General features: G+C 46.9%; 1 protein-coding gene across 1 annotated transcript in view; it reads left to right on the plus strand.

Annotated features, from left to right (window-relative positions):
* The first annotated feature begins 3,869 nt into the window (after window positions 1–3,869).
* The window catches only part of CERS1 (ceramide synthase 1), a 111,020-nt gene continuing 98,669 nt past the window's right edge, over window positions 3,870–16,220 (plus strand). Inside the window, exon 1 of the mRNA XM_066604550.1 lies at window positions 3,870–4,529. Coding sequence (XP_066460647.1) covers window positions 4,275–4,529 — 255 coding nt within the window. The 5' untranslated portion in view covers window positions 3,870–4,274. The remainder of the gene's footprint in view (window positions 4,530–16,220) is intronic.

A 16,220-nucleotide genomic window follows, 5' to 3' on the forward strand; every position in this document is an offset into this window, starting at 1 on the left:
GTGGGTTGGATCCCACATGTGAGAGCCCGCAGCAGAATCCAACCCTGCCCGCCGCCGAGGACAGTGCTTACTTGTCCAGGTCTACACTGTGGATGTTTGCTGAAGTGCCAGCTGAGGCGCCACTGCACATGCGCAGTAGAGAATTTTTATTTTTTTTTAAAATCTGCTTTTCTGCGGAATCCGTGGCCCGTCCACAAAGGAATTGACTGCAATGGGATCCGCAGTGAAGTGGAGCATGCTGAAATTTTTTTTCTGGACCAAAAGGTGCACAAATCAAATCCACATGCTTTACTTCACTTGCAGACGCCCATGTATCCCTATGGGCGTCTTAAGTTGCGGATCTTCTGCGCGGGTGACCCATACAATCATAGAATGGTAGAGTTGGAAGGGACCTCCAGGGTCATCGGGTCCAACCCCCTGCTCAGTGCAGGATCACTAAATCATCACAGACAGATGTCTGTCCAGCCTTTGTCTGAGCGCTTGCATTTAAGGAGAACTCACCACCTCCTGTTGCAACCTGTTCCACTCATTGATCACAGTCTCTGTCAGAAAGTTTTTTCTAATATCTAATCTGTCTCCTCCCTTTCAATTTCATCCCATTGCTTCTAGTCTTTCCTTGTACGTATTGACCCGCACATATTCCGGAAATCAGATCCGCCCGTGAACATTTGGCCTTAAGCTAATTTCACACAGTCAAGTGCGATATCAGCCGTTAAACTTGTCCGATAATGTGCTCGCAAACATACGATTTTGCTGCAGATGCTAGGCATTTTTGTATCAAAACCACCTCACATAACTTCAGGGAAGTAGCGATCCTCATTTTATATGTGGACCATCGCATCACACTCACATGCACCTAGAACGCAGTGCGATGCTGCTGCCGCCGCCCCATTGACAACAATGGGCGATGCGAATTAAGGGCACACCCAGAAATAGGACATGCCGTGATTTTTTCCCCCCTGAATCGCATCATGTGTATGAGTCCATTCAAATAAACGAGGCTAATATTCATGCAACATTTGTGGGTTTCGCAATGCACAAATCTCGCACAAGAATCTCAGCTGCGTGAGAGTGGCTTCACGCGGACGTATGGCAACTTTTTTCCTAGTGGAGGAGGCTCATTGCGCATGTGCCTGCACAAATATTGTGCGTATTTGTGCAGGCACCGCTAGTTCACATGGGTGGGGGAATCACCCTGCCCTGATTTAACTCTTCACTGCATGAACTTTCAAAAACATAACAAAAATTTAATTCTATATAATCTACAACTGATCAACTATGCCATCTAGTGGCTGCTCTGAGAACCACATATTAATACCATCGAGTGTCTCATATCTGTTACACCATGCAGTAGAGAGGCAGAATCATTCCCTTAAGAAATGTGTACTGTATCATATATGATACAAAATGATGTGAAGGGTTAAAGGGCTATTAAGCCAAATGAGGTGCCAGTGTGTACGTGCTTTCGCAACGCATATCCACGCGTACATATGCTGGGCATAGACCTCTGGGGGGTTCTTTGGTGCACAAATAGGCACAATATAGAGCAGGTCCTATTTTTTCACGCCCAAACAAAAAAAAAGCAATGAGAACGAACCCATTGCAATCAATGGGTTCTATTTTACGCGTTTTGCGTGCAGGGTTTTTCCACACACAAAAAAGTGCTAAAATCTGCTGGTGTGAAGGAGCTGTCAGGGAGCATTGACACGTGCAACTAACAGGCATGATATCTGACCAACTGCGATATTGTTAGGTATTCACATGAGCGATCTTTGTTGGCCTGATGATCCGAGATCGAAAAATTGCTGCATGTCCTATTTTTGGGTGATTCTGTGTCAGAATTGTACATTATTTCCTATGGCCGCCCAAAAAATTGCATATATTTTTTATTGAAACATGCAATTTTTATGCACGTGCAAATCATGTTAGAGATGCGATGCATTTCTCCCTGCAAAGCGCATCAAACTTGCAGCAGTAATCGCAGGATTGCAAGTGTGATGAGTTTCTCAGACCAATATTGCACCTGCTTGTGTGAACGCACCCTAAGGTTGGCTTCACATGGGCGTAAGCGTATTTACACGTGCACTTGTGCTGCATATTTGCGTGATAGGCCTTAGGTTTCGCATGTGTCTTTCCATATAACTCTATTTTTTGCGCATGCATGCACTGCATATTTACGTGTGCAAAAAAAAACAACACGGAAGCGTGCTCCCACTGAGTAATTAATGGGCAATTAAGTTTAATATGTGCTATGTTCATGCATATTGGACATGGAGGTTTTTTTTTGCACGTGTAACCAAACTTGTTGAGATCAATGGGTTTTATTCACTGGGTATTGCGCAGGCAAATTTTGCACTGCCCATACACAGTGCTAACGCGTTTGTGTGGCTAAGCCCCAAAGGATGTATTCACACGGTGAGTTTCATGTGTAAGTTCCATCCTATAGCGATATGGACGGAACCCGCGCATTAATAATACATTGATTTCAATGTGTTTGTTCACATGAGCAATTTTTTGGCTCGCAGCAATGCTCTGAGATTAAAAAATCGCTGCAGGTCCTATTTTTTGGGTGATGGGATCTTTAAAAAAAGGCCACTGCATTGGCCATGTGACATACCTGTGAGTAAAAGGGGATTTTAACCATTGAAAACTAATGGAAGCACTTGTGATCACATTCGTGAAAAGCTCAAGTATATAGATGCGAGGCGTGATCACATACAGAATCACAATTTTACATGCATGATATCGACTGTGTGAATGCACTCTAAGGCTACATCCACACAGGAGAGCGCAATATCGGGCTGGGAAACGTGCGATTTTTATTGCGAGGTGATGCGTTTTTGCTTAAAAATTGCATCACATCACTGCTGTGAAATTGCACACAGACGGGTCAGATTCCGCATTTGGGAGCCCGCAGCGGATTCCAGCTCTGACCCCGGCCGCCGACCCTGCATACCTTCACTTTTCTGTATTGTGAATGACCGCGGATGCTCACCATCAGTCATGCGCAGTACAGATTTTTTTTTTAAATCTTTGCTTTTTACGTGCTGTCGCCAGGCGATGACGTGGGTACCCATGGCCATCCCACAATGTCAATAGCGGAAGGGCTGCGGGTTGGACGTCTTCCATTGCCTTCAATAGAAGCCATCCATGCGGATCACGCTGAAAAATAGAACATGCGATTTAAAATCCGCTCGCAGAAATCGCAATCGCTATCCTCTTATGTGAGCGGATACACAAATGTTCTATTCTTAATGTGTGCAGAATTCCATTGATCACCCGCGGCGCGGGTGACAATCGTGAATTCCACTATTCAAATCCGCCCATGTGCAGCTGGCCTTCACTGGGAGAAATTGCCCTCGCGTGTACATCACATGGCATATGAGATCTTTTCGAAGGAAACAGCGGGCGATCCCTCCAGGGGGAACGCTCCAAAGATAGAACATGCTGTGCTTTTTTTTCCTTTCAGCATCGCTACAAGAAGAATGCATTTCATATTCATGCAAGTTTTGTGCGCATGGCACAAAACGCGCACGATAATCTTGCCCGTGTGAATGCACCCTAAAGAGGTGCTGCAGGTGCCGCAGAATCCTTCTTACACCCTGCAGTGTAACATGTTACCCTACAGAAATCTATGTAAAAGGCAAGGAGGGCACAGACCACGGCTGGGGGCAGGGCATGGGCACACAGCTCAGGATCTCCCTGCATCGCCATGCACACACATCTCATCGCCCGCGCAGTACATCGCGCTGGCCGCGACTGAAGACACTTGAAGGCGCTGACATCATCGCGCTGTGTGATTGGCGGCCGACAATCCGTCCTCTTCTCCCCTCCCTCCATTCAAACGTGCTGTGAATATCTTCATAGGAAGGCTGGCACTGACACTGGCAGCTCCCTGCCTGCACCATCCTCTCCGGTGCCCTGTCTGCACCCATTCCTTGCCTCTCCTCCCTGCTAGATCCTGCCTTGTTACACTGGATCCCGCCAATCAGGGAGAGGGAGATTCACTGCACCAGCTGCCCCCTCCTCCCCCAGCTCCCATAGGCATCACCCTATCTCCCCTTTATGCCATAGTCATCATTATTGCCCCAGATGGGCAGAAGATAAGGCCAGGAAGAGCATCCAGGCAGCTGATGCCAGTGCCACCCTCCTGCCCTGCAGACAAGAGTAGGTCTTCATGGACTTCATGGTCTGTAGGCACTCAGAAGCATTAAGCCTGATAGGAATTGGCATCCTGGTATTGAAGAAGAATATCTTTCTAAATCTACATTCTTATGCCAGTTATGGAGCAAGAACATAAGATTCGCCATGTGGAGATACCCTCTTCTCTGGGGTACGTGGACCTCCTCATTCAGAGTGGTAGACAATTCATAGAAGCCCTGAAGGAATGCAAAGACTGTGGCTTGGCATCATCATGGGACACATTACAGGCTCATGCCAATTTCACCTGGATGGAATTGCTGTGTGTTATAGTTTGCGCCCTGGCATGGACTGGTGTACGCATGGCAGCTACTACATGGATCTTCCAGGTAAGTGACATTCTATGAAGTGTGCCCTCTTAAGCTTTGTGCCCTAAGGCAGAGAGTTCATGTTTGAGAAGAGGGGTAGTGGGCACAGTATCTAAAGTTATCATTCTCCTCAATTACAGAAATAATGGTACCTATACTCACCTGTATCCCCAAGCATTGCTTAGGAGGTGGCACTACCTACATTTCCCCTTAACCCCTTACTGACCAGCTGATTTTATGCCTTTACGATTTTAATTGTTGCATTGCTAATGCCATATTGCGCTAAAATAACCACGTGAGGGCTTGTTTTTGGGGTGATAAGTTGTATTTTTTTAATGGCACAACTCTGGAGTACATAAATGTGTTGTTGAACTAATTTTTTGTGGTGGGCTAAGGCCTTTCCCCAGGAAACCACCCTCCCCATTTATTTTTTGGGGGGGGGGGGGGGGTTTGGGTAGAGGGGGTTCACATTCAGTAAAATAACATGATAACTCTATTATCTGATCAGCACGGTTACGGCAATATCAAGTTTGTAGAGATTTTTTTTTTCTACTTTTGCGCAATTAAAAAAAAAACCTGTTGAATCATGCCCACCGCTGGGTTGGGTTCCGACTGTGAAATCTTGCAGCGAAATCATACTCGGTGATCCCCAGAGACGCATACTGACCTGTCCAGATACACCGCAAGCGTCTCGGCCGGCATGCATAGGCAGTACAGGGCATGTCACGCCAGCGATGTTGCGGATCTGCAGCGACTCACCGTGCAACGGATGGTGATTTTCCACTCCAAATACAGCATGCTCCAGGAGCGTAACTATAGAGGATGCAGGTGATGCAGTTGCACCCGGGCCCAGGAGCCTTAGGAGGCCCATAAGGCCTCTCTTCTCCATATAGGGAGCCCAGTACTATGACTAAAGCATTATCGTTGGGGGCCCTGTTACAGGTTTTGCATTGGGGCCCAGGAGCTTCAAGTTACGCGTCCGGCATGCTCCGATTATTCCCCGCAAGCAGAAAATCACCATTGATTTCCGCTCGTGGGCAGAAATCTTTTAACATAGCATGCCGCAGAATTCGCAGTGGGCATCTGGACGCATATTCCGTAGCGAAAATCCGTCCATGGGCATTGCCTTATTTTTTTGGCAGCGGAGCGCTGTAGGGTCTTGTTTATTGCGGGAGGAGTTGTAGTTTTTAATGGTACCATTTTGAGGTACATGTGGTGTTTGGAAGGCTTTTTATCACGTTTTTGGGAGGCGAACAAAAGAAAATAGCAATCGTGACATGAGGGTTAAAAATTATTTTTACGGCCTTCACCAAGTGCGATAAATAACACAATATTTTCATTGTCTGAGTCCTTATGAATGCAGCTATATCTATTATGTGTTGGTTTGGGGGTATTTTATTCATTATTTATCCATTTCATAGGCCTCATGTCCATGGCACGTGCGGCTACCGTATGGGGAATCCCACACGGAATCAGCCTGCAGCCAGCAACCCTGCGTATCTGTGACTTTTTCTCCTGTACTTCAGATGTGTGCGGACGTGCCGGCTGGCGCACATGCACAGTACAGATATTTTTTTTAACCTCCTGCTCTTCGCACACAATCCGCGTCTGGGCTGCAGGTTGAACGGCTTCCATCGACTCCAATGGAAGCCGTCCGTGCGGGAACTGCAGTAAAATGGAACATGCTGCGATTTTTCATCCACAAGCGGAAACCGCAGTTGGTTTCCGCTCAGGTACATGAAGAATCATTTTCCATAGCATCCTATGAAGGGTTATTGATGCAGAATCCACCTGTGGACATGAGACCTTAATTTGGATTTTTTTCTTTCAATTAAAGGGGTTTTCCAGGGAGAATACTACTGATGATGTATCCTCAAGATAGGTCATTAATAGTTGATCGGCTATGGTCCGTCACTCAGGACCCTGACTGATCAGCTAAGCGGGCGCATGCTGTCAGCACCGCAAATACACAAAGGTCAGAGAGGAAGGAGCGGAAGTCTCCACACTGACCTCCTTGTAGTAACCGGCGCTTGTAACTGCAAGCGTGGCTCTCATTGAAATCAACGTGACCTGTGCCTGCAGTTACAAGCGCCGGCCACTACACTTAGGAGACTTCAACTCTGACCTCTGTGTATTTGCAATGCTGACAGCATGCGCCCACTCTGCTGATTGGTTGGGGTCCCGAGCAACGGACCCCAGCCGATCAACTATTAATGACCTATCCTGAGGATGGGTCATCAATAGTATTTTCACTGGAAAACCCCTTTAAACTTTATTAAACTTTTTTTGACACTATTTTTTAGTCCCTTAAGGGGTGTTGAAAATGTGATCCTTTGATCACTAAGATAGTACACTGCATTACTTCCCCTGTCATCTGCTTACAACCAAGACACCATCTTAAAAAGATGTATATGCAGGTTTAAAGCCCATCACTGGCCGATGTAAAAAAGGCGTATTGGCCGTCATTAAGGGGTCAATATAGTGTGCATTGCTTACCTACAGATACACGAGGGTCTCATCTTATATCCACCATTATCAGAGAAAATTCCCCTTTTGGATCAGTTCTGACGTCTGGACTGATGGCATTGTCCACATCATAGCACACAGAGACGTACTCCGATGTCATCATTCCTCATACTGACCCCACAGAGGAAGCATCCCACCAACCTTCTGATACTCGTCTGGTCACACACCTACTGTATTCCGCTGGGCTGACATTAGGACTTGTCATTTCCTTTTAGTACTTGGACACCACCTGCTTCAAGATACACATGTCGTATGTCCATGGGAGGTTCTGTCCACACTAGCATCATGTTACGATGGATCCCATTGACTTCAAGTGGGTTTTCAGGAAAGAGTAGCACAGCAAACGAATATATGGCATATGTGTTAAGCAGGTGCAGGATAAGTTGGTGCCCAAGGAAGGAGGATCAGAATGCGCCCTCACTCCACCTTCCATCTCATCATAGCTGTTGAATGAATGCTTGTTGATATCATTACCTCCTGTCTAACACAGTTTCCCACCAGCCCCCCCCCCCACTCCTTAAATATCATACATATCCAACAGTCCCTCGACACGTACCTGACCAGCTGGTAGCCCTCTACGCATCTGCCTCCAGCTGCTCCTCTGCAATCCTCCCAGCCACCCTTCACCTTTCTCGGGTTTTTTAATATAAAAAAATTGGAGCTCCCATTCCTTGGTGACGCCCCTGTCCGTCTGTCCCTCATCCCACCCATAGTGTCATAGTGACCCTTCTGCGCTTTCTACTTTACATTCTTTACGTGCAACTCATGCACAAAAAAACACAGCTACAGTCCCATCCATTGACATGGTTATTTGTTCCATATAGTCTACTTCTTTGTGCAAATGCGCAGTAAAAATAGTGCCTACTGTGTATTATTTAAACAACGAAATTGCGCGCGCAAAATACATGCATGCGAACAAACAAACTGAAATCTATTTTCTACCTATTTGTGTTGCATAATATGTGTGCAAAGTTTGCACAGAGAATCAAACCCATTGCTGTCAATAGGTTCGTTCACGTGCGTGTATTTTGTGTGTGCATTAAGGTAACAAAATTACGCACCATGCACAGGGAAAGGACACATATTAACCTCATTAAACAATGGCTGACATCATTGCTGCGTGTGTTTTTTTTGCATGCACAAAAAGTACAGTAAAAACTGCAGTTGTGCATCCAAATATGCAACGCCCAAACAGCAAAACCGCAGCACAAATGTCTTATGCTGGTGAGATACCGGCCTTTAGGGTGCATGCACACGGCCATATGTGTATTTCAGCCTGTGAATGCGCAACATATTCACGGGCTGAAATACGCTGATACCTTTCTAAAACAGCGCAGCTATCTGAGCGTTAAATCGGATGAACAGATAGCAGCCGCAAGCTTGTTGTGGCTGCTGTTAGCAAGTATGTCGCTCCCTCCTCGCTGCCCCCTCTCTTTGCCAGCCAGCTCCCACAGGAGTCTATGGGAGCCACCGACGCTGTGCCGTCAAAAGATAGGACATAGGAAACCATGGGTTCTTTTAGATGCGATTTTTTGACGCACCTACTTGTGAATTGGCTCTTAGGGCTCATTCACACGGGCGTCAAAATCGCACAGAAGTGAGCTGCGCATAGAAATTGAGGCTAACTCGTGAGAAAATCATGTGAATGGACGATTTCCCACTATCTTATCCCGAGCTTATTTAGCTGTGAAATTGCCCATTCGCATGATTGGGAGCTGTGTGTTGCAGAGAAAAAATCCCGCTGCTCCGGGAGGAGACAGAGAGATGAAGGAAAGCCAGGCGGCGCTTCACTTCATTGCTGGGGACTCCATTCATCTCAATGGGGCTAGAGGGATTCCCCTGCAGGGGAGAAGGAGGGATTCCCGTGTAGCGAGGAGAGAGGGATTCCCCTGCATGGAAGAAGGAGAAATTCCACCGTAGCAGGGAGAGAGGGGAAATCCCTTCATCCCCCCTGCAGGGGAATGCCTCCATCCCTGCTGAGATCAAGGGAGCCCCGGAGATAAAGGGGGTTAGAATCATAGAATGGTAGAGTTGGAAGGAACCTCCAGGGTCATCGGGTCCAACCCCCTGCTCAGTGCAGGATTCACTAAATCATCCCAGACAAATATTTGTCCAGCCTTTCTTTGAACACTTCCATTAAAGGAGAACTCACCACCTCCTGTGGTAACCTGTTCCACTCATTGATCACCCTCACTGTCAGAAAGTTTTTTCTAATATCTAATCTGTATCTCCTCCCTTTCAATTTCATCCCATTGCTTCTGGTCTTTCCTTGTGCAGATGAGAATAGGGCTAATCCCTCTGCACTGTGACAGCCCTTCAGATATTTGTAGACAGCTATTAAGTCTCCTCTCAGCTTTCTTTTTTGAAAGCTAAACATTCCCAGATCCTTTAATGGTTTCTCATAGGACATGATTTGCAGACTACTCACCATCTTGCTAACTCTTCTCTGAACTTGCTCCAGGTTGTCTATGTCTTTTTTAAAGTGGGGTTCCCCCGGGGCTTCCCTTATTGCTCTCTCTCTCTCTCTCTCTCTCTCTCTCTGCAGTCAAGGGAAGCCCTGCAGAGAAGAAATGGGTTCCCCCAGGGCTTACCTTCATCATTTTCTCTTTCTCTCCCGTCTGTGGAGAAATCCTTTCATCTCCGTTTGCCGACCAGCTTGCATAGTCTCCTATAGGAGTCTATGGAGGCTTCTGCGCTTTGTGCACCAAACTTAGGTCAGGTCCTACCTTTTCGCGCAGCAGGGAATTTCAGTTGCTGATTTCCTATCTTTTTAGGGGTTGGTTTTTTTTGGCTTGGCTAAAATTCCTTTGTCTGAATGTTTCCATAGGAAACCATTGGTTCTAATAGTTAATGTTTTTTCCGCATGTAAGTTAGCTGTGCATATTGTCTCATGTGAATGAGCCCTTAGAGCTTAAACACACGGGCGCATGTGCGACGGAGCATGTTTGTGTATGAACCAGTAAAAAGTTCTTTTTGTATTTAACTGTTCAAACTCTGTACTATTGCGCATGAGGAAATCACGCTCGTCTGTTTGCTGCAGCTACACAAGAGCATGCACGTATTCGCACTATGCATGTAACGGTATATTTTACTGTACTTGTGCGCATGCAGGGCATGACAAATGAACACGCCCTGATTTAAATGGCTATTCTAATGTTCTGTTTTTTCATGGAATTGCGCAATATTTCACACATCCCCTTGTGTATTGCGTGGACATTTGCGCACCCTCCATGGACTTCAATGGGCACCTTTGGTGCGCAAATGGGCAGAAAAAAAGAGCATTTCCTATTTTTTCTCACGTGTGCAAAAAAAGGAAATTAGAGCAAAGCCATTGATTTCAATGCGTTTGTGAATAACCCCTATGGCTGGCTTCACATGGGCATAAGCGTATTTAATGCGCACATTTGCGCGATGGGTGTTGTGTTTTTGCGCGCATCTGTGCATATTTTACTGCATGTGCAAAAAAACACGCAACCAAGATGTCGTTAATTTCAACGGGTGATTAACTTTAATTAGCTTACTATGCACTGTCTATACGTGCGGTTTTTTTTGCATGAACGAAATGCGCATGCTTATATTTTTGCACGCGTAATACACAGCGCAAATGCGTGAATAGGCCCTAGGCTCTGTATACACAGTGTTTGAGGTGCCTGCATACTCTCATAACACGTGCGTGACACAAATCTGTGTTGGACCATCCATCGCCCATACGCTCCCACGGTCACCGTGCGGTATACATTTTTCTGAGGTGATCCTCACTTTTCTTAAAAAATATATATCAGCCCGCCAGAGGGGCACGGGCCTCCGACTGGGGGGCTTACGGACACATTTAACATATCCGCCATGGCCCTTCGCTGGCCGTACATTAGGCGTCGTGCTCGGACGCCGCGTGCGCCTCTACAGCTTAGATGACTAACGATTTAACCATTCGGACTCATTAGAAAAGCACGGCCTAATTGCCCTTAATATGCCTGGTAACGCCGACGGTTCTTCCTCAGACAGACATGTCCGCCTCCTCACTACTGTGTGCGGCATAACAAGACTTCCCCCTCCAGTCACAGTGAGGGAGGCGAGTTCTGAGGAGAACCGAATGGCTGCAGCTGCAGTCCAGTCACCCATAGCAACCGTAGCATCCCTCCGGGTTTCCATAGCAACGTACCTCACACAGCGGTGGCGAGCGGAGCTGCAGATATGTGCCAAGGGTCTGCTTGTACCTCTGAATCTCTCTGGTAATTGCATTCAAATGCAACCTGCGTAAACAGCAGACACCAGAGGACACCATGCAGGTCATTGTATGGCTACACAGAGGGACCCGTCTCCGTATCCCCCCTCTGTTGGGGCAGATATAGTAGAAACCAAAGATGGCAACAGCACGCAAAATAAATTTACTATCAGAGTTATATATATATATATATATATATATATATAGCAGATGCAGTACACCACAGGGTGCAGCCCCCATGGGTGCCTGCCTATATGAAGAGGCGCCGGGTGACACACGGACGAACGAGTATCCGACAGATGGAGAGATGTCGCTAGAGGCGACCATACTTGTGTGATATCAACCGGCTGACAGAAGGACAATCGATCGGCCGTCTGATTGTACTCTTCACCATCATCACCAGAAATACTGGCAGTCATACATAGCTAAGATGTCCCTTAGGGCTTAAACAGACAAACGTATACGCAAATACACTTGCCGCGGCTGAGCGTATTTACACATGAACAAGTTATAGCTCTTCGTCGATGTGGCGTATTTTTTACTGCCCAAACTGAGCAATAAAAAAAGCAGAAAGACCCGTCTTTTATCGTGCGTAGGAATTGGACGCGATAAACACGCTCATGAGAACGGAGCCATTGAAAACAATGAGGTGGCATTTTGTGGGCGTGATTTTCAGGCATGCCAAAGCCTCTGGAGACACGTTTGTCTGTTAAAGCCCTTCTTGTCAGCCAATACACCCTCTACAGACCTCACTAATGGGCTATAAACCTGCACATATATCTTTTTTAGGCGGTGGCTTGTCTGACTACTGACCGCCAGCCTCCTGCTCTAACTGACAGAGATGGAGAAACCTCAGATCCTGGCAGGTTAACCTCTCAGATGCCACAATTAATAGCAACTGCAGCATATAAGCAGATGACAAGGTAAGGGGTACCAATTGGTTCCCATGGCAGACAATAGCTTGAAAAAGGCCTCCATGTCTGTTATGTAACTCTTTTATTCTTTTAGGCCCCACCTCCAGCAGAATCTGATAGGCTGCTGTCATAGGTTTAGTAGAATGCACTACATAAGTAATGCAGTGTGCTATTGTACCGATGTAAGGATCGTATCTTCACGTTACCTTAAGGGAACTATAAAATAGTGTCAGAATAGTGCAAAAAAGTTTAATGTAAAGGGGAAAAAAATCAGTTTTAAAAAAATATACATTTTTACTGACAAATACCCATTTTAAATGGATAAAATACCAATTTCTTTTTTTTAAAAAAGGAACACTTAGCCCGCCTGCAGACAGGCGGAAATTCCGCAGAATTTCCGCCCCCGTACGCCTGGATAGGATTGCATTACAGCACACAATCCTATGCAGAAGACCGCGATTTGTCTGCGCGAAATCATGCGCAGAAAACAAACCGCAACATGCTCTAATTCTGTGAGCCCCGCACAGAAACGTCACTCACCGCCCACCGGTTCCGCTCTGCGCATGCGCCGGCTGCCCAGCAGCCAGCACATGAAAGAGCCGGAGCTGCGGAAGCGGGTGAGTACGCGCTGCTCTCTGCAGGCGCTTGGGTCGGGTCCTGCTGCGAGAATTCTCGCAGCCGGATCCAACCCGGCCGTCTGCAGGCGGCCATAAATAGGTATTACCGCGTTCGACCCAGACAATGTAAATATTTTGTCATTTATCACACCTGGTGAACGCGGTAAAAATAATTTTTTAAAGTAATGCTAAAATGCTTTTTCCTCTCTTCGTCTCCCAAAAACATAATAAAAAGCAATTCAAAAGTCACATGTACCATAAACCGGTACCAATACAAACTACAACACTTCCCGGAAAAAAAAAAAGCCCTCATAGAGTTCCACTGCTGGAAAAACAAAAACACTATGGGTCTAAGGGCTTATTCACACGTCCGTTTATCGGCCAGGTTTTCACGCCCGGCCGATATACGGTGTCCCTTTCTGCAGGGGGAGGATGTGGGCCGGGCCGGGAGCAGTGCACTGAGCTCCCACCTTCTCTCCGCCCCTCGCCACTATTTGCAATGGGACGAACCGGAACATAGCTCCGCTGCCATCCCGCCCTATCATTGCAAACAGTGGTGAGGGGCGGAGAGGGGGCGGGAGCTCAGTGCACTGCTCCCGGCCCGGCCCACATCCTCCCCCTGCAGAAAGGGACACGGGCGTGTGAATAGGCCCTTAGAATGCTTCCATACAGATTCAATTCTTTTTTTTAAAAACGTGTTTTACTTGTGCGAAGGTAGTAAAGATGTTAAAAATCTATATAACCTCAGTTTTGCAGTAATCACACTGATGCAGATAAAAAAATGACAATTTTGCTGCATGGGGAACACTGTAACAACAAAACCCCAAAACAGTGGCGGAATTCTGAACGTTTTTTTTTTTCATCTCCCCCAAAAAATTTTTAATAAAAGTTCTACAACACATTATACGTATGTATCAAAGAGTGCAGCCCTTAAAAAATACAACTTGTCCCAAAAAAACAAGCCCTCATACGCCCATGTTAGCAAGTTATGGCTCGTGCAGTGCAATGATGAAAATCGCTTGGTCCTTAACCCCTTAGTGACCACCATATAGTGTTTTTACGTCCTACCTTTAATCCCTAGGGACATTAAAACATTTTTCCTCTGGGGATTGAAACCCTGCAGGCTCTGGATTTGACAGCTCCATACTGTCGGTTACCGAAGGTGACCGCGGGAAGCCCGGTGTTAAAACATACGGTTTATTGTTTATTTTGTTAGCTACATAGATTTATTTCACTTGAAGTAAAATATCAATATTTGCAGATGATACAAAACTATGTAAAGAAGTTAACAGAAGAGGACAGACTCTGGTTACAAATGGACCTGGATAAGTGCCCCTGCCCATGGATAAATATCTGATGCAGAACCCGCGGTGGGCGTCTGCACCGCAGTTCTGCAGCAAATAGCGCCCTTAGCATGCTATTGGAAATCTATTCTTCCTACACACTTGTGGAAACCAATTTGTGGTTTCCGCAAGCAGAGGAAAAATCTGAGCATGCTCCATTTTTGTGCGGATTTCGCACTGATGGCTTCCATTGAAGTCAATGGAAGCCGTCCGATCCACGTCACATTGCTGAAAGGTTGTGGGCACCGGGAAAAAGAGGAGTTTCAGAAAAAAAACTGAACTGCGCATGTCCGACTGCTCGCCGTGCGGACCATCCACAGTACAGGGAAAAATGAAAGTAACAGGTACACACGGATGCCGCTACTCCCAAGGCCAGATTCCAGGCCCTGTCGTGTGCAGGCAGCCTAAGGGCTCCCACCCACTGGCGTTTTTTTCTCCACTGCGATGCGATTCTAAAGTTAAAGTCTCGCATCGCAGTACGAGAAAAATGCAGGCAGATATCCTAAAATCGCTGGGATATCGCTGCAACATCGCCAGTCTTTTCAATGGGGCCAGCGGCAGCAGCGCTAGCCCCATTGAAAAGATATGGAGAATGCCGCTGACTTCTGCCACAGCCGTGACAGCTGTCACAGCTGTGGTAGGAGTTTCCTTCATCCCCGCGAATGAATAGCTAAGAGCTATCTGTCATTAGCTGAGCGCTCAGCCAATAGCTAAGCAGTAGCTGCTATTGGCTGAGCCCTCAGCCAATCTGCACCGCCCTTTCAGGAGGCAGGGATTTTTAAATCCCCGTCTGCTGAAAGAGCTCAGTAGCAGTGCCGGGGAGCCAGCCGGAGGACGCGGCTGACAGCAGGAGAGGTGAGTAACTTTTTTATTATTTTTTTTAACCACTTTTTTATGATTATCGGGGAAGGGCTTATATTTCAAGCCCTTATCCGATAATCATTCTGCAGGGCTTGTCAGAAACCACTGCTTTCAATGGGATTGGCAGCAGTGCCGATCCCATTGAAAGCAATGGGATAGCATGCCGCTGACTTCTGCCACAGCTGTGACAGAGGGTTCCTTCATCCCCGCGGTCCCCGAGGGGATGAAGGAAACTCCTGCCACAGCTGTGGCAGAAGTCCGCGGCATTCTCCATATCTTTTCAATGGGGCTAGTGCTGCTGCCGCTGGCCCCATTGAAAAGACTGTCGCAGTGATATCGCTGTGATTTCTCGCACTGCTCTGCGAGAGTTTTCACTTACTCTCGCAGCGCAGTGGAGAAAAAAAAGCTAGTGGGTGGGAGCCCTAAGTTGGAGATTTGAGCAGAAAAATAACAAATGAGGTGCAACACTGATAAATGTAAGGTTCTGCACATGGGCAGAAGGAATACATATCACCATTACACACTTAGGCTGGATTCACACGAACGTATATCGGCTCGGTTTTCACGCCGAGCCGATATACGTCGTCCTCATCTGCAGGGGGGAGAGGATGGAAGAGCCAGGTACAGGAACTGAGCTCCTGCCCCCTTTCTGCCTCCTCTCTGCCCCTCTGTACTATTTGCAATGAAAGGAGGCAGGACGGAGCGGGGCTAAGTTTCGCGAATTAGCCCCTTCCCCCGTCCCGGCTCTCCCTATTGCAAATAGTGCAGAGAGGCGGAGAGGAGGCAGAGACGGGGCGGGAGCTCAGAGCACTGCTCCTGGCTCTTCCAGCCTCCCCCCCTGCAGAGAGAGACTACGTATGTTGGCTCGGCATGAAAACCGAGCCGATATACGTTCGTGTGAATCAAGCCTAAATGGGAAAACACTGGGAAACACTGACTTATTAAAGGACTTGGGTATTTTAGTTAACTATAAGCTTAACTGGAGCAACCAGTGTCAGGCAGCTGCTGCCAAGGCATATCAGATCATGGGGTGCATCAAAAGAGGTCTAGGGGCGCATGACGAGAACATTGTTCTTCCTCTCTACAAGTCACTAGTTACCCCAAAAATAAGACCCTGTGTTATATTAATTTTTGCCACAAAAGAGGCACTAGGTCTTATTTTCGAGGAAGTATTATTTTACTTACCTAGCAGGCTTGGTCCACGTCCATCATGCTGCTCTTTGGTGGTC

The sequence above is a fragment of the Eleutherodactylus coqui genome, chromosome 5, assembly GCF_035609145.1.
Source record: "Eleutherodactylus coqui strain aEleCoq1 chromosome 5, aEleCoq1.hap1, whole genome shotgun sequence".
NCBI lineage: Eukaryota > Metazoa > Chordata > Amphibia > Anura > Eleutherodactylidae > Eleutherodactylus > Eleutherodactylus coqui.